Source organism: Stegodyphus dumicola, chromosome 2, assembly GCF_044657685.1.
Source record: "Stegodyphus dumicola isolate Sdum_Otavi_A_Nest chromosome 2, ASM4465768v1".
Classification (NCBI taxonomy): Eukaryota; Metazoa; Arthropoda; class Arachnida; order Araneae; family Eresidae; genus Stegodyphus; species Stegodyphus dumicola.
This window is the reverse complement of record NC_140769.1, coordinates 91,240,485-91,260,263: the sequence shown is the minus strand read 5'-3', so window position 1 is coordinate 91,260,263 and position 19,779 is coordinate 91,240,485. Positions and strand designations below refer to the sequence as shown.

General features: G+C 31.7%; 1 protein-coding gene across 2 annotated transcripts in view; it reads right to left on the bottom strand.

Annotated features, from left to right (window-relative positions):
* Positions 1-19,779, bottom strand: part of LOC118189640 (H(+)/Cl(-) exchange transporter 7-like) — a 128,116-nt gene that overhangs the window by 11,881 nt on the left and 96,456 nt on the right. For both annotated transcript variants that reach the window (XM_035360296.2, XM_035360295.2), the window contains exons 19-23: positions 19,599-19,713; positions 19,015-19,098; positions 4,140-4,229; positions 3,934-4,017; positions 3,775-3,855 (exon numbers count right to left, since the gene is read on the bottom strand). In XM_035360296.2, coding sequence (XP_035216187.1) covers positions 3,775-3,855; positions 3,934-4,017; positions 4,140-4,229; positions 19,015-19,098; positions 19,599-19,713 — 454 coding nt within the window. The remainder of the gene's footprint in view (positions 1-3,774; positions 3,856-3,933; positions 4,018-4,139; positions 4,230-19,014; positions 19,099-19,598; positions 19,714-19,779) is intronic.

Sequence of the window (19,779 nt, the reverse complement as noted above, 5' to 3'; positions counted from 1 at the left end):
AGATAAAGAGCTATGAAACCACAGAGTTACTTTATTACTAAACAATACATGCACCAGCCCAATAAAAAATGCCTTCTTTTCCAAAGATTTTTCTTTCACCTCAACATTCCCAGGCTAGTATTGTGATTTTATAAATTATTTGGTGTGGTTTAAATTTAATCTAAATATACTTTGCTATAATTAGAAATAGAAATTGCATAAAAGTTTTATTTGAATTTAAAATATTTTCTGCGGATGAAATGCGAATAAAATCAATATGAATGGGAAACGAATGATCTATACCAAAGCCAAAAAGACCAAGCCTCCCCATCCCCATTAACATAAAAAAACACAAATTTCATGTGCGAGATGAAAAGAAACTAAATAATGCTAGACATATACCAGTGAAATTTAGATCCAGGCTGTGTACATTTTGTAGCACAAGGGAGAAACTTCATAGAACAAGATACATGTGCGAAATGTGCAATCAGGGTCTATGCATGTACCAAAAAGACAAAACATGCTTTGAATAGTGTCACAAAAAAAAAAAAAAAAAAAAAAAAAAAAAAATCATCTTACTTTACTGAGTTTTTTAACCATTTATCCGTACGTCCTTATTATCTAGGTACTTATTTTTTCACTGCTATAAAAAAATTAGATAAATATTTATTTTTAAATTTTTTCTGAGGATTTACCTATTAAAATAATTACATATAATGCAGTTCTCATGTAAATTTTTTTTTAAATTCGTAAATTTCACCATTTATTGGAAACGTGCACGGAAAAAGATAAGTTTTCCCCCTATTACCTCAGTGAGTTTCAAGGTCCTAGATGTGCACTAGTTTCACAGTGTGACCACCACCCACAGAACAATGGGCAAGAGTAGATTTTTTTAAAATTCATATATTATTTGTCTCTAGGATAAAAATATTGAATTTCTAGAATGTTTAGTTAAAAAAATTATAAAAATAATATCACGTGCATCAAAGGGTTAAGAGAAAAAATCTAATGAAATATCACATCAATGAATGAATGAGAATTCTACTAGACATTTCACTGAAACTTTGGGGAAAATTTATTTAAGTGCTTTGGATTTTTATTCCAGAAAAAATAAAACATTTATTTTCAAACAAGTTAAACTGTTACAAGAGAATTTATCCCCTTATCTGCTGTCTGCATCACTGTTAAATTTTTTTCAGTTTTTTTTTTTTTCCATTTCTTCTGACTTTTTTCGACTGTTCTGGAAGGAACATGTTTCTGTAGAAAGTAATCCAATCTTGCTCTTTCCATACATATGAAAGCACCTCACAAGACCTTACACTAGTTCTTGTTACACTGGCTATCTTATGTGATTAAGTTTGGAAACATTCCCTTTTGGTAAGTACTATGGACACCAAACATCAGGCTTTCATTTCTGCATTAAAAGGAAATGCACCAATTCCAAAATACTTTTTCTTATGTGGGCTATCTTATGTGATCAAGTTTGGAAACATGCAATTTTCACTGCTGAATGGCACACAGGTGACATAATATGAAAGCTACATACTATGTCTTTATTTCTGCATTAAAAGGAAATGCACCATTTTATGTGGACTATCATGTGATCAAGTTTGGCAACACCCAGTTTTGACAACTGCTATGAACACCATATATTAAGCCTTTATTTCTGCATCAAGCGGAAATGCACCAGATTAAGAAGATAACACTACTGTCCCCCTTATACATTATTATGTTATGAGAGGTGTTATCATTTACATTAACCAGAGCAAAATCCGATTGAGCATGAGTAGAACTGAATTAGAAGAATTTCCTTTTTTATATAAAACCTTCTATAACAACTAAAGTGAAAACTCAATTTTTGAAAGAGATACCATGGAATGCCAATTCGCAAGACATATAGTAGTTAGAACAAAGAAATCTCCAGCATGTGGTGGTTAAAATATGCATTAAATAAAAACTGGCTTATCTTGGGTTTAAATTATTTTCTTCCTAAGATTTTGTGATAATCTCATGTTAAGTAAAAAAAAATGCAATCTTTCCTTTTTCAGTTTCTGTCAGTTTACGCACCATGGGGGAAAAAAATAAAATAAAATAAAATAAAATAAAAAAAAAAAAATTAAAAATAAAAACAAATGGACAAAATTTGAAGGCATTCAGAAAAAGTTTAACCCTAAGAAATTTTCGAGTGAGTGAGTGAGATTTTTGGTGAAAAACTGAAGATGATTATAATGTGCCAAACACAAGGTCGGATGATCTAATTTGTTGAAATCAAATATTTGTTAATAAATAATAATAAAAAAAAAAAGACAGACTAATGTACCAAATCCAGAGGATGAAGTCATGTAAAAAACCAGGTAAAAGCACACATTAAAATTCAATACACAATCTTCAGAACAGATTACATTAAGTAATAAAAGCCAGTCTCTTTTAAATAATAAAATTAATTACAATTGAACTCTCTTCCGATTAAACGGTCAGGAGGTAAGTCACAGCTATTAAAATATTTCTGACGAAGACTATTAAAACATGGACACTTAATTAAAATATGACGGACTGATAGACAAACATTACAATTTGAACAAACAGGCTCATTCTCAGCTTTCAAAAGGTAGTTATGTGTCACTCTAGTGTGACCAAGTCTGAGGCGAGTCAAAAGAACTTCCTCCTTATGATTTCTAGTAAAGTCCCAATGCTAAATTCTAGGCTTTACATTTCTCAACTTGTTTTGAAGCTGAACATCCCATCGCTGCCATTTTTTTCAGATCTTTTCTTTAATGGTATAACAGACGTCTCCAAAACGGATGAGGCGACTCGACAGTTCAACAGCACATTTTGGTGTGATATCTGCCAGCTCGTTCCCTTTTATTCCCACATGCCCGGGAACCCAGCAGAACAGGGTTTCATATCCACGACTCATAAAGTTTATATGAATCTTGAGAACATCCACTATTACTGGATTTTGAGTGTTGGGAAATGCTTCTAATGATTTCAGCGCAATATAGCTAGTCCGTATATACTATGAACTTTTTGTGGCAGAGCTTTGTGATGCAAAAAAGACTATTAGATTATATATATAGACTATATAGACTATTAAATATATTGCAGTTAGTTCAGATGTTAAGACAAAGGAAACATGGTGCAAGTGTCTGCCCTCTATGTGATCTTCAATTACCAATGTCATCCCGACATGATAAGGAATTTTTGAATCATATATGTAGAGCTGCAATGGGATATTCCCCAAAAGTTAATGCTTTTCTTACATTTAGAAAAGCATATATCAAATTGATGACTTCAATGAGTCTAACTTAAAATATAATAGAGATGAACACTTTTTCCATAATGAAAATCTTTTTCCATAATGAAATTCATCATTATGATGGGAGACAGGGACCAAATCCTCAAATCTAAGTATTTTGGACATCAGCTCTTATTTAGCTGATGTACAAATATAAAGCAATGGATCTTAAATTACAATAACAAATCAGCACTAGGTCAAAAGAGAATTTCTGTAGCTTGAGATCTGATTTTGTTTTCTATGTTAGAGTTTTTAAATTCTTTATACTATGAATTTATTTATTATTATTTTCTTTTAGCACACCATTTTTTAGCAATGCTATGCATGTGGCTATGATGTTAAAATTTTGGAAACTCATATTGTACACTTATAACAGAATTATATCAAAATGGTATTGCTGAAATACAAAATAAACTAAGTCATAAGAAATAAAGCATTAATTTTTTTTAAGATTAAATGACTGCTTCTTTCATACATTACAAAATTAAAAAGCAAATTACCGAGTTTTTATCATCAATTACAGGTAGATGCCTAAGACCAAGAGCTCTGAATAATCTGAAAATTCGAGGTAATGAGGCTTTCTGAAAATTAAAAAAAATATTACATCAGAAAATAGCTTATAGTCTTGCAAAGAAATAGACCAAAACAACATAACTTACCTCTGAAATAGTATATGCAGAAATATTCATGTATGGTTTTAAATTTATTGAATAATTCCTTTCATGTGGAGATATATGAATTTGCTGCAAATTAAACATTCCTTAGAAACATTATTTAAAGAATAAAATAATTGCATTATTAAATCAATTTACTAAAATTTAAAAATTACACAATATTGATATAGTACAGTAATTTAAACCCTTACTTGTATGGTTGGATGCCGTGGATAAGAATCTCTAAAATCTTTCAAACACAGTCTTTTTTCTTGTGAAGTCTCAGAAGTTTCAATAAAAACCTACAAGATAGTCACTGTATTACAGTTTCATATGAAATCACACGATACATTCTGAAGTATTTTAAATTTTAACTACATGGGTTTCCAAAAGTTAAGCATGCGATGGTGAAATCAATAAAAATGGAAAATTAAAGCGCTGATTACCATAAATTGCACATGAAAGTAACAAATGTGTTCATGCATGGAAGGAAACAAACCTAAAGATGACAACAGCATTTACTTTTTATTAATTATGTGTTGACGTCCATCTGGATAGCAAACAAACTGATATTTTAAGCTAACAACAAACAAAGAATATTTACACTAATAATGTATGTGACTACCTTGGACCTTCACAACAATTGTTCATGCATTGAATCAAGTGATCAATTATTAAAGATGCTAGCAATAGCCATTCCTTCATTGGAACAGTTTCAACAGTCTGATATTGTCTAGCAGAGGTAAATATGCAGAGACAGGACACCCAAGAACATCTCAAAGATTTTTAATAGACTTGAGATCGGAAGAACAAGTAGTTACTCATACAAGAAATGCCCTCACTCTCCAATTACTAATTAACTATGTTGGGCATTATTATCCATAAGAAGGAAATCAGGACCAACTGGTGCAGCACACAATCTCACAATGGTGTATAGGATTTCACTCTGATACTGCACAGCGGTTACACAACCATCTTTAAAACTTCACAGCTGGGTGTGCTATCCCATTGAAATTCCAACCCTCACCAAGATGGTGCCAGCTTTAAATGCATGATGTCCTGGACATGATTCTGTATGCTTCATTTTTCCTTGCTGCTTCCAGAGCAAATATGGACTCATCTGTGAACAGGATATTGCACAAATCTGAGACAGTTTAATTGAGATGCTGACAGTACCATTTTAATCTTATCTCACTGGACTAGACAGTTAGTAGAAATCATATACAGTCAAAAGTCGTTAATCCGGACTCGTCGGGACTTCGGCGATTCCGGATTATCGATTTTTCCGGATTATAGATCATCAGTTTAAATCTGGTAAGATGGCATGCAAAAATTACAAAATTAAAAATATGAAACCGTAATTTATGAAATAAAGAACAATTATGATCTAAAGGGTATCAAAATTTACAAAAAGAAAAAGCTTAATATTTATTTGTTTACTTTATTAAACATTTCCTTCAATGTAAGTTGCTTCGTTTCATGTGATAATACTTTCTCTTTAATTCTATTAAACAGACATAATTTCTTGTTTAGTTACAAAGTTCCGCTGTTAAATCCTATAATTGCTGTGTTGAGAATACCGACTAATTTGTCAATCGAAATGTTTTCGTTTTCAATAACCTCTGGGTCACTTTCTTCACTATCCGAAGCGAATTATAATGACGAGGAACTTGATTTAAATCATATCAAAGACCGAGTACATCGAGACGAAATACTAAACTTGGTAAGGAATTATAATCCAAATAAAATAAAAACATCTGCTCTGAAGATAAGGATAGTGTTGACAGATCAACTTCCAATCCGCAGCGTGAAATTCATAAACAGATTTCAGATTTCAAAACATACTTTCGCTTTGTAGATACAAATTACATATTAGTAAATATATATTGGAAATTCTATTTGACATAATCTTTCTAATCTATCATAATCTAATAATGACGTTTAATTGATAAACAGATTTCGGATTTCAAAACATACTTTCGCTTTGTAGTAAATATATATCGGAAATTCTATTTGACATAATCGAAAGTTCAAGCTTACTTTTATAAAATTGCTCTAACAGTCTGCAAAAAATAATAAGCCGGATCCAATTCGAAGATTAAGGAACAACGCAATCTGCAACATGAACTGAATTAGATAACTTTAGCTTAGCGTATAACTCCGTTACACATTAAACGCGCATGCGCACAAACATATTCGCAGCCGTAAGGGTCTTACGTGCTCTCGTAAACGCCTGTGCGCATGCGTGAACGCGAAGCATGCGCAGAAAGTTTGTAGCTTTGAGGTCCGGATTATAGATCATTCCAGATTATGGGTGTCCGAATTAACGACTTTTGACTGTACTTAATACTTGAGCATACAACACATTCAAATGAAGCCTCTGGCAGACAGTACTGGCTGATATTAAATGTCGCTTATCAATTCCACTGGGCAACTATAGCAATATACTAATTTTCAGAAGGGGTGTCAACCCTTGGTCAACCAGGCACAGGTCTCTGAAAACTTGTTTGACTTGTTTTCACATTCGAGAAATTATCAAATGATCAATGCCAAAGAAAGCAGCAGTATTTTCAATTCATTGCACTGTTTCAATGCATCCAACAGCATGCCAACACTCATTATCTGCTGTTCATCTTCTTTCAGCCACAGAAACATGAAAATCAATGAAAATTATGCCACAAAAGTTATAAGCACTTCAAATTTAAATGAGCCTCTTCATACAATGTTGGTGCCTTTAACAATTGCTTAATTAGCATATGTTTAGACAGTCAATTGCGAATGGCTGTAATATATAATATTTGCATACTGCCACATGTAATGATTTTTAGTCATTTGAATTCAATCTTGCTTTCAAAAACTGATAAGTACCATGTGCTTAACTTTTGGAAGCCAGTGTACATTGTAAAATTTAACAGAACACAGAAAATTCAAAATGCAGTTTTGTTTAATTTGTTATATTACAACAACAACAACAACAACAACAACAACAACACAAAAAAAAAAAAAAAAAAAAAAAAAAAAAAAAAAATGCAGCTTTTTTACTTTCCAGTGTCCCTTTAAAGCATAAATAGGAAATTTCAGACATATGTATCACATAATAAAATGTGCAAGGTTACTAGTCTTGTAAATAACTAAGCTTATAGAAGCAATTACATATAGTATGCACAGAAAATCAATAAAAAATAAGTGATTTTTTTCCTTGCATGATTGCACAGCATAAGGTAATGCATTAATTAGTCTAAAAATGTATATTTTGTTTTATTCACAACATACTCAAGGCAATTTTTCTAAAAGGGGAAAAGGCAAACTTCATGCAAAGGTGCTAAAAGCATGTAATTCAGAAATATCATAAGGCTAAACACAGTACACTGCTTGGAATGATGTAAATAACATATTGAAATTTATAAAGAGAAAACCTATAAAAAATTATGGTCAAAATTTATGAAGCATAATTTTATCAGAAGATGGTAGACTAATCAATGCTCCTATGGTTAACAATATATAGCTGTTAAATACAATTTAAAATATTCTCATGAATAATTCCCTAATCATGGTTTAGAGGATGAAATAAATTATCTGAAGGTGACAGAGAAGAGACAAACAGGGAAGAGTTATTGTATGTGCACTAAATTCACCCATAGCTAATAATGTCTGCTGCTGAAGAAAAATGCTTAACTAATATCACTTGATGTACAGCTGTTGAAGCATTAAATATGCTTCTGAAATTTATAAATACCATTACAGTACCGAACATATAATGGATTTTGATATTTATTTTAAAGTCTATTTAGCAGGAGGACATTCAAACCTCATTTAAAATGGCCTCATGCAATAGTGGTACAACAGATTTCAGCACATACACTGATGAAGAATATTAAATATATATATTCTATAGTTTAATTTCTAGAATGATGACAATCACAAAACACTTCTAAAGAATTACTGTATGCATACCTTAAAAATACATACAGCATACTTATTTAATTATACATATACTTCATACTACATACTACATACTACATAAAAGATTTGAGGTCATACAGATATTTACATATACAGATATTTTTTCAATTCATTCTTAAAACATTTTAAATTAGATTTGCTTATTTGCTTTTACTGCATAATATGGACCTAGTTTAACAAAACTGTTAGTCCCCTGAGCTTATTGAATAATCAGACTTATAGTAATTAACAAAATTTACAGTTATACAATTATTCTGAAGAATGTAATATTTTTATTAGAATTGTATCATTAATTAGAATACTGGTTTAATGTTTATAAAATTCTCAATCATATATATTATTAATTATAATTTCTTAGCTTTTATTTGGATTACTGCATTCTTATAATTTTTTTTTTCCCCTTATGTGCACAGAGCTCCTTTCGAGATTCTTCAATATCCTAGCAAAAATCACATCTTAACTATTCTTTAAATACAATCTGCAGTCACTGACTGAATATAGAGTGAAAATTCTTAAACCTTTGTTGCATTTTCATCATATTAAATTATCAATTAGAACACATCACAAAATTCAAAAACTTCTTAAAGCACTCATAATAATAAATTTGACTACTGTACTCATGCACACTGGATATCACTGTAAATACAGATTTGAGGTCATACAGATATTTACATATACAGATATTTTTTCAATTTTAAATTGCTGGTTTGTAACTTGCATTTTGTACCTTTTTCTTTTTGGGAATAAAAATTATCCTTACATAAATGAATCTAGGACCAATATGTACAAGTATGATTTAGTGTATAACCTTATATAGATGTATAACTAGTGTTAAAGCTGAGAAACTGTGTAATAAATCAAGCAATGCCTTTTTAAAATTAATTTCTCTACATATGGTTATGATCAAGCATTCAGATTAATGAAAGCTAATTCCTCAGTCAATAAATTCAATTATCTAAATCAAATCATACAGGGTTCGTACACATTTCTGCACATGGAAATTAAGTACTTTTAAAGACTTTTAAGGACCATTAATGAAAAAAGTTAAGGACCTATAAGCAAATGGGAACTGAATAAATACAATAAAAAATATTATCTATGCCTGAATTTCACTTTTGTTATACCATCCTAAAAAATAAAATAGATCCCTAAGTAGTAAGCATTATTACTAAACATGAATTAATTAACATAATTATTAATAAGTTTGAGAATAAAATAAACTTTACGCAATTTATCATGCAGCATTAAATATTTTGGTACTTTTCCGTTTTGCTGGTGCAAATCTTGCCAAGTAGACTTTATTGGCGACAACACACAGTATACACATAAAAAATGTTAAAAATATTAGTTCTAAGAAATTTTTATTTTGAAGGTATGAACATTTTAATATCGCTTAAAGTTTTGTAAAAAGACAATAAATTTGTAAAAAGGCATTAATTTAAGAATTTACAATGCTTTCATGGTAAATCCTGATTTGCAATTTCTTATCATGTGACCCCAAGTGATCTCATCTCACGTAAACTAATTCCCTCAGTAATTATCTACATTAATTTCAAGTTAAATCTTAATTTGGAATACAAGTTTAAATACAAGAATTATTTCAATTCGTACAAATAGCTTACTCTGAAATTATGTAAAACCGCAGTGCTTTACTTCGCTAGTGCATTCTCATTAGAACTGATGAAATGAAGCCTTGACTTTGCCTTTTCTATATTTTTGCCTTCTGGTGAGTGGTGTGATTGTATCCTAAACGACTTGATTACTGCAAATGGCCTTAGGGTATAAAATTAAACTGTCTGGGTAAAAATTCTATGTAAGTGTATACCAGTATTGAAAGAAAAAATCAATCTGATAAGAAATGACTGCGACTTGTTTTGAAAATGAGGCATAAAAGATTACCAGCGAGGATATTTTGTTTGGCATTGGTTGTACAATTTTTAGCGACTTTATAGCTTGTGCCGGCAAAATGGAAAAGTACCAATATTTCACACTTATAATAATTGGACATATTTGAAAGAAGATAACTGACATTTACATTTTACTAACAGTTAGCTTTATGTTGATTTTTATATGTCTCATTTTGTCACATACTTGGTCAGTCTAGAGGTTTAGTAAATAGCAGGTAGATTTTATATCAACTGGCATAGGTTAAAATGAGAAGTAAGATCATAATCAATATGATTCATAAAAAAGACTAAATGTTGTCACCACTGCTGCTTGTCTAGAGAGAGACCTGCTGATTAGAATAAACCTGAAAGGCCTGATGTAGACACTGTTGGCAAGTGCAACTTGTCAACCTCTCCACAATGTAGAGGGTTTACTTGATCTGGTAAGGGTCGTTCCCATTGGGGTTTATTTGAGCTAATGGAGACAATAGACGTAGCCAGCCCATCTCCAAAACCAGTTTTTTCTCATAGAGGTAGCAAGTTGAAAAATCTGAAATGCAGGCATAGCGGAGCTAGTCGACACAGGGAATTGACTCCATTAGCTCAGCTAAACCCCAGTGGGAACCGCCCTGTAAAGTTAAATAGTCCCAAACCCCCGACAGACATGAGGCAAATTATCGCTATGGCTAAAAGTAACTACAATATCAGACAAAGGTTTAAATATGCCTCTTATTTGAAAATAACTTAGAACATAAAGGCATGTTCTGATGCTAACAAAATTAATTAAAGCTCACGGTGACGTAATTAAACAAGAACAGTCCAATTCAAACTAAAAATGTGGACTAGTGGTTAAAGATTACACAATTTAATTTTAATTTAATCTGGCTCAGTAACTCTATCATATGAGGAAACAAATGGAAAATTATAGTAAAGGCTGAAATAAAAAAAAAAATTGGGTAGTTTACATAGCTGCATATATCTTTGAAGAATAATTTTCTTTATGAATTCAGTTTCTTTCTTCAACATATTTTCTTTCCATTTTAGAATTTTTGGGTTTAATTAAGGATTTCTGTTATTCTAAAAAAACACTAAATGCATTTAGAATGTATAGAAAAAGTGGCTAATTTTATTTCTTTAGAAATATGAAATATATATAATAAAGACCGGTTACAGAGCTGGTGTGGCAGAATTTTTAGAATTTAGTAACACACCGAACAACAAAACCTAGAAGTGGCAAAACTTTTAGAATTTAGAGCAGGCACTGGAAGCAGAATTTAGAAAGGCACTAGGTAGCAGAATTTAGAATCAATAGAGACTGCATCAGGTGGGAAAATGCCTAATGCCAGCTCTGTGTATGATGCATTAAGACATATTAGATGAATCTTTTAAATTGTAAGTTTTCAATTTCTTTATTAATAAAAAAAATCCCTTCTATAATGCCTGTCCACGTGATAAGATTAGAAGCATTTTTGATATTTTCCATGCTTGTGTCCAGTGAAAAATAGAGAAAATAAAGGGAAGGTAGAAAGTGGTATCTAGTGAAAAGTAGAGAAATAAAGGGATGTTAAGAAAAAGATTCTAGTTTCAGAAGTAAAACATTCAAATATTATGTTTTCATTGTTCTTCCAGACTTCTCCAAAAAGTAAGAAATTCATTGCAAACTTTCTGTAAAATACATCCATTACATAATAAGATACCATGGAGACAATTTTCGTTTTGTCACATAGTTTTCGAACATTCTACTGTCGTGTGTCTATAAATCTTGCCTTCAAATCCTTCTAAACTTTCCAAGCTGCAACGTCTAAAACCCTAAAAAAAATTATCCCTACCAATTCTGTAACAGCAAAAATCCAGAAATATTTAGGGAAGAAGTTTAAAATTAATTTGATAGAGAAAACTGATGCATATTCTGAGAATTTTTAATATTCTTAGACAATTACTTGGGAAAAACTCTTACTATGAAAAAATTAAAAAGAAGACATTTTTAAGTAATTACATAGCTAAATTTGCATTTGCTAACAGCTGTTTCATAAATTGTACTTTATAGCATTATACCTTGTTTATTTTTCAAATTCAAAATATTGTATAATAAGCTGCCAAAATGAAACTTTATAATATGACAGCGAAAAACAAAAATGTTTTATTTTAATGTTATTTTTTAAATATAATTTCAATATATTACCATTATTTTAATGAAATTTATCAATGTTACGAGGTTTTAAAAAAAATCGTCAAAAAATCTACAGATCTGGAAATTAAAAATTTTCTATAGAAACTGATCTTAAAATCGCCAAATTTAGAACCATTTAATAAAAGAATTCACATCCCCAAAAGTGAAAAGTTAAGAGCTCCTTATTAGAAAAAATGAATTTCGAAATGCTTATGTTTCACTTCTAGCTTAGAAACTCAAGTATCCTATCATTTATATTAGAAATAGAAACAAATTATATCCCATTCAAAAGATAACCATTTATGTCAGAATCACAAGATAATCATATATGTATGAATCGCCAAAAATATTCCTCCAAAATGCTAATTCACATTCAAAATGGCAGTCGTAAAAACAGTCAGAAATTTAAGATGATTAAAATTAAAGACCTTCTGCCGATTTTGGACAAAATTAAGGACTTTTAAAGACCAAAATTTCATTCCAAAAAATCTAAGGACTTTTAAGAACTCTTAAGGACCGTACGAACCCTGATCATAGAATTCTGCAGTATTTGGGTGATTTTTTAAAAATTTTTTCAGTTTTTTTTACTTTGAAACTTTTACAGTTATGTTTAATGATTTAGAAAGGACGAGAACTGACTATTAGTACTTGTGAAACTGATTGTATCTTACAAACGTTAAAAACAAATCTCTTCCTTTGATGTACGAGACACAGATGGCGTTGGCCGTCATTAAAGTAGGAAGAGAAAAAGGGTTTTCTCCTTTCGACCTCGTGAAGTGAACCGATTAAGATGTGTAATAACTTTAGGGGCCAGAAAAATTTCCTGAAAATTGTTAAATAATGTATATATTTTGTAGTGTAGATAGAATATAATTAGATAAATCAACTTCTTAGAGTTTTTATTCCGATTCAACATCACACTACCCAGGTAAGTAAGCAAGTTTTGTCTTTAGTTTTTCTGGATTGCTCAGTATCTGGGATGAGTGAAGGAAGTATTTTTATTTTAATGATATTTAATTATAAGACTATGTTTTAGAAATAACATAAATTGACATCCCGCGATAGGAATTTAAGAAAAAAAATTTTAATGGTTATAGATAGTTTTTGATGTATTAAAGTATAATTAAGTTTAAATTTGAAACTATTTTGTAAAGCATTTTGTTTTCTTTTGGCAGTTAACTATGGAAGCTTTAAAGGCTCTGAAACTTAAACGGGCAGGTTTAAGCACTTCTTTTGCAAAAGCTGCCAATATTTTAAAAATGGAGTAAGAAGATTTTTCTGTAGATTTAGTACGAGATAAACTTACTAAATGTATACTCAGATACAAAAAATCTAGATGATAAAATTCTTGATTTGTTAACTGAAGACGGAAAAACTTTAGAGCATGATGTTACTAAGGAAATCAAAAGTTGCGAGGTGTATTCTGATGATTTCATAACACTAACTCGGCAAATTAATGAAAAATTGCAATTTTCAGATGAAATCAATTTAGAAACAAGACCAAATGATGGTACTGGTATTTGTTGTAATAAGATTAAACAATATAGAATTCCGAAAATTGAACTTAAGAAGTTTGATGGGGAATTGATAAATTGGCTACCGTTTTGGTCACAGTTTGAGAAAATTCACACTGACCCTGATTTATATGAAAGTAACAAATTTTCCTACTTCATTCAGTGTATGAAGCCTGGATCATGTGCTTAAAAATTTATTGAAAGCTGTCCAGTGACTTTGGAAAATTATGATAAAGCTGTTTTAGCTTTGAAGGAACGTTTTGGGAAACCTGAATTATTACTAGAAGTGTATGTTAGGGAACTAATCAAATTAATTGTTTCTAATGTGAAGGCAGATCACAAGGATAAATTACCTCTTGATAAACTGATAAAATTGAAGCTCAGTTGAGAGCCTTAGAGTCTTTAGGTCTTAAATCTAGCAAAAACACATTGTGGTTATTTCCAATGGTGGAATCATGTCTGATGGAAGATGTTTTAAAGGCGTGGCAAAGGAGTTTGCTCTTTAACCAGCCTGAAGGAACTGATCTTTCTCGCCTTAACAACTTAATGAAATTTTTAAACGCTGAAGTGGAGGGTAAGGAGAGATCAAATTGGCACGTAATGGACTCGATTGTGTTAGTCGTAAAGAAGGATATCATGATAAAGCAAAGAGGGAAACAAAAGGTAAATTTAAATTCAAGAAACAGGCAAATGTTCCCACTGCCACAGGTTTTCTTACAACTAAGGAACATGCTTGTATGTTTTGTGGTAAAATGCATGATAGTAAAAATTGTTACGATGCATGTTCATTATCTCTTAATGAAAGGATTTCTAAAGTTAAAGAGAAAAATGTTGTTTACAATGCTTGTAACCAAATAATATGGCAAAGTTCTGTAAACAGTTTGTTAGGTGTTTTGCTTTTGGTAAATCACACTCAGTTATTTTGTGTCCAGACATTAATAATGAAACTGAACCTCCTACAGAAAAATCAGAAATAGACAACATACACACGGCTACAGCCAGGCAAACTTGTACTGCTGACGTAGCTTTAATGACTTTATGCGTAAGAGTAGCTGGTGTCAAAAAGTATAAAGATGTTAGAGTACTCTTAGATTGTGGTTCCCAGAAATTGTATATTTTGAAATCATTAGCCACTGAATTGGGGTTACCAATTATTTCCAAAGAAAATGTTGCTCTTACTTTATTTGGAGGTGCCAGAACAGAAGCAAAGTTGCATAACAAATATCGGGTAAAATTATGTTCCGCCAGTCCGTGTAAGAATTCAGATCTAGAATTTGAATTTTTAGATCAAGACATAATATGTGGGGATATACCTCGGGTACCCAAGGGTCCGATATTAAAAGAATTAAAACGAAACAACATTTGGTTGTCGGATTTGGGAGCAGATTGTACAAAAATAGAAATGATCATCGGTAGTGATATTTATGGAAAAATTCTCACGGGATCAGTAAAACAATTCAAAGGAGGACTAACAGTAGTCTGTACGAAACTTGGTTGGACAGTTTGCGATGTATCGGAGGAATTTGTTAATCACAAAGATAAAGATGCTTCCATTTTGTGTGCAAGTTTAGTAGGCCACGACTTTAAAATCTCCAATCTTTGGAACTTAGAAACGATTGGAATAATAGATGCTCATCAGAATTCAATAACGCTGCTGAGGAAGAAATTGCCCATGAACAATTTTTAAACTCTCTTTCCAGAAACGAAGATGGTCGTTATTGTGTCGGATTACCTTGGTCAGTATATAACACAGAATTGCAATCAAATCGTCATGTAGAAGAAAAAAGATTGTTTAGTGCCACCTGAAAACTCAAGAATATGATAATATGAATATGAAGTAAAACTCAAGAATGAATAAAAACTCTTGATAAACTCAAGAATATAATAAATATGAAAGGATTTTTAATGAATGGATGGAGGAGGGTGTAACTGAAATAGTACCAGACGATGAACTGAATTCTAAAGGGCACTACTTACTGCATCACGCAGTATTTAAACCAGACAGTGTCTCAACTAAGATAAGACCTGTTTTTGACGCATCATGTAAAGTTAATAGATTGCCATCCCTTAATGATTACTTAGTAAAAGGACCAAATTTAATAAAAGAAATCCCTTCAATTTTGTTAAGGTTTAGAGAAAAATGCATTGGCGTAACCTCTGATATCCGGTGTGCATTTTTACAGATTGAATTACAGAAAGAAGATAGGGACTTTTTAAGATGTTTATGGTGGGAGAAAGGTAATGTGCTGAAGGTTTTCCACCATACAAGGGTAGTTTTTGGAGTAAAGTCTAGCCCTTTTCTATTAGGGGCGGTTATTTCCGTTCATTTGGCATAAGCACCAAAGGAACAAAGTTCTATTGCTCAGAAATTAAATATAGGGGCGGTTATTTCCGTTCAATTGGCACAAGCACCAAAGGAACAAAGTTCTATTGCTCAGAAATTAAATAAATCTTTTCATATTGATAATTATGTGACTTCTGTTGATAATGAGAAGGAGCTTGTGAATTTTGTGAAATACTCTACTGAAATATTAGCTGAAACAAAAATGGACTTACATATGTAGACCTATGGCCCAGTAGAAAAAGATGTGGAACTAACCCAAAGTGCCTTGTGCACTGAGTCCACAATGGAGAATTCTGTACCAGTTTTTGGGATTATGTGGGACAGAAAAGAAGATAACCTTTATACTGAAATTAAGACTGTATTGGTTTCGGACAATTTGTCTAAAAGAGAGGTTCTGTCATTAATGCAGAGAATGTTTGATCCTTTGGGTTTCTTGACACCTGTTTTATTGCCTGCAAAGTTACTGCTACAGGAAATTTGGGCGATAAAACAGACTGGGATACTCCATTACCAGATAGTATCAAAAGTAAATTTTCAAGGTGCTAATTACAAATTTTGATTTTACAAATATAAAATAATAAATTACAAATTTTGAATAAGTTGAGAATACCGCGACGTATAGGTTTTGGAGATACAAGTTCCTGGACACTTCATGTATTTTGTGATGCTAGTCAGCATGCTTATGCCACAGTAATATTTTTGAGATGCGAAACTAAAGAAGAAACATTAGTCAGTTTTGTAGTGGCTATGTCAAGTGTCGCACCCTTAAAAGAACTTACTATTCCCGTCTAGAACTTATGGCATGTTTTTTGGGCGTGCGTCTTTCCAAATATATGACAGAAGCTCTTACATTAGATGACATCACGAAATATTTTTGGACCAATTCCACCATGGCCATATCTTGGATTCAAAGAAATGATGCGTGGGGGACTTTTGTGGGCAATCGTGTCAAGGAAATTTGAGCTTTCATTAAAGCAAAACAGTGGTCATATGTACCGGGTCATTCTAACCCAGCTGATTTACCTTCTCGTGGTTGTTCCCCTCTTCAGTTTTCCGAATTAAATTGGTGGAGAGGGCCTGTTTGGCTCAAAGGCCCTAGAGATAGCTAGCAATAGGAAATTAGAGGTTAAGCCAAATGAAACTTTAGTTTTTTCAGAGTGCAGGAAAAGCATAAATTCAAATGTAAATCTTAGTATAACTACAAAAGCGGTTAAAGTTAAGTGGTGTGAAAAGTTCTCTAAATTTTCAAAAATGTTGAGAGTTTAAGGTTGGATAAAGAGATTTATCAAAGTTGTAAATAAAGAGCCTTATCTGTCTGCTTCCAAGATACAGGAATCTAAAATTATAATTCTTTCACTTGTTCAGGGGAGAGTTTTCCAGAGACTGGAGACTCCATCAATGGTCTTTTGACAGTACGAGATCAGAGTGGCTTAAGAAGAGTAAAACGAAAATCACCGAAAGAGATGATTCTTATGCATTCCAGAACCCAATTTTATTACCTTCTAAGCATTATATTGTTGACTGTTTAATTAGATTACCATTTAAAGCATTCTCAGGCAGGCGTACAAGCATTAACTGTTATAATTAGAGAAGAATTCTGGATCATTGGTGCAAGATGCCGAATTAGATCGGTGGTGAAACAGAGCGTCCGTTGTACACGATTTTCAGCTAAACCTCCAACTACTGCACCCATTCAATTACCATTAGACAGAGTTTGAGATGCTTTCATATTTGAAGTTACCGGCATAGATTTATGTGGCCCTCTGATTCTCAAAAATAAAAACAAAGCCTGGTTAGTACTGATTACATGTGCTGTATATCGATGTGTACATTTGGAGCTAGTAACATCCATAAGTACCGAATGCTTCATTCAAGCATTTCGTAGGTTCATAGCCAGAAGAGGTCGGCCATCTATAGTTTACTCAGACAACGGCACAAATTTCGTCGGTACATCTGCATTGCTGAAAAAGGTCGACTGGGTAAAGGTAATTGCTCACCTTTGCATCCCATCACTTGGAAGTTCATTCTGCCCACTGCTGTTTGGCGCGGCAGATGGTGGGAGTGTCTAATCTGCACAACCAAGAATTTGATTGCGAGAGTCTTAGGAAAAGCTGCAGTCAATTACGAAGAGTTACTCACCATCATCTGTAATGTGCCGTAATGAACTGTTGACCACTTACTTATGTGTCAAATGACTCTGAGGATCTTCTACCATTAACGCCTTCCATGTTCTTACAGGGGTACAGAAGATTTGGATACTTTAGATCAAAATAAACCCTAGGCTCGTCAGCGTTTTTGCCAGGAACTTCAAGAACTATTTCGTAGCTGTTTCCGCAAGGAATACCTTGGACAAATAGTACAAAAGCATGGACAAAATGACTGTGAATTAAAAGTTGGAGACATCATGCTAATAGGTTGTGAGAACCTTAAAAGAGTGAACTGGCCAATCGCTCATGTCCAAGAACTTTGTACAAGCAGAGATGGATGTGTAAGACTTGTAAAAGTGAAAACTAGAAATGACATACTGATTCGTCCTGTACGTAAACTGTACCCTCTAGAAGTGTGTTCCTGTACTAAGGATACCATTATTTGATTTTTGATTTTGCTTCTGAAAATGAAAAAGGTGGGAGTGTTGTGAAACTGATTAGTTGTATCGTACAAACATTAAAAACAAATCTCTACATTTGATGTATGAGACACAGATGGCGTTGGCCGTCATTGAAGTAGGAAGAGAAAACGGGTTTTCCCCTTTCGACCTCGTGACGTGAACCGATTAAGATGTGTTTAGGGGCCAGAAAAATTTCCTGAAAACTGTTAAATAATGTATATATTTTGTAGTGTAGATAGAATATAATTAGATAAATCAACTTCTTAGAGTTTTTATTCCGATTCAACATCACACTACCCAGGTAAGTAAGCAAGTTTTGTCTTTAGTTTTTCTGGATTGCTCGGTATCTGGGATGAGTGAAGGAAGTATTTTTATTTTAATGATATTTAATGATAAGACTATGTTTTAGTAATAACAGTACTAATAAAGTTAAATAATAAATGCTGAATCCCTCATAAGAAGAAGAAGAAGAAGAAAAAAAAAAAAAAAAAAAACCCCGTTAAATTTCACATACTAACTCAGTCAGATAAGCTTGATGTTTAATAATAATTTACTGAAATATATCTAACTTTATTATTTAATATAGATTAAATTTTACCTACCTTATGCTGAAGTAGAACTATTAATTGCCACCTTAAAATCATTCCTTGAAATTTTCCAAATGTATGTACACGATCACAGAAGCCCTGCAAGCAGAAAATATATTTAATTTACTTTTATCTAACAAAAATTGCCGTAACCCATAACATATAAAATCAACATTAATGGCCATCTTTTTTAAATACATAATTATAATAATAAAACTCTATTTCAAAAGAGAAGTACTATCTTTCTTTAATCATAAAACACATTTTTCTTCTGTGTAAATATTGAAAATTTATAAATTGCTTCACCCTTCCCAGTGTTAAATCATAAATACAACTAGATCCTTAACAGTTTTTGAAACCTCATATGGAAGCAAAATTTCAAAATTAGCACATAAACAAGACATTAGTCATTTTAAACTGCAAAATAGAAACTTTCAGGAAAAAAAAAAAAAAAAAAAAAAAAAAAAAAAAGATTTTAAAAATTTTGAAAATGTGATTTAAAATACTGCTATTATAAGTATAAAGTTAATTTAACAACAAAATTTAAATAAAAATTAGAACATAGGTAAATTTAACTATGATAATTTTTCAAAACTCACCTGAGTTACATCAACAACTGGGAAACCATTATGTGATTCTGTTTTCAGTATATCTTCAATATATCCAACATTTTCAATACTCTTGAAACAAACAACTGGATAGCTCATTATTTCGCTATAAAGTATAAAATAAAACTTTAAATTATTGTTACGAGTATTAAAATTTACCAGCAGTGAAAAA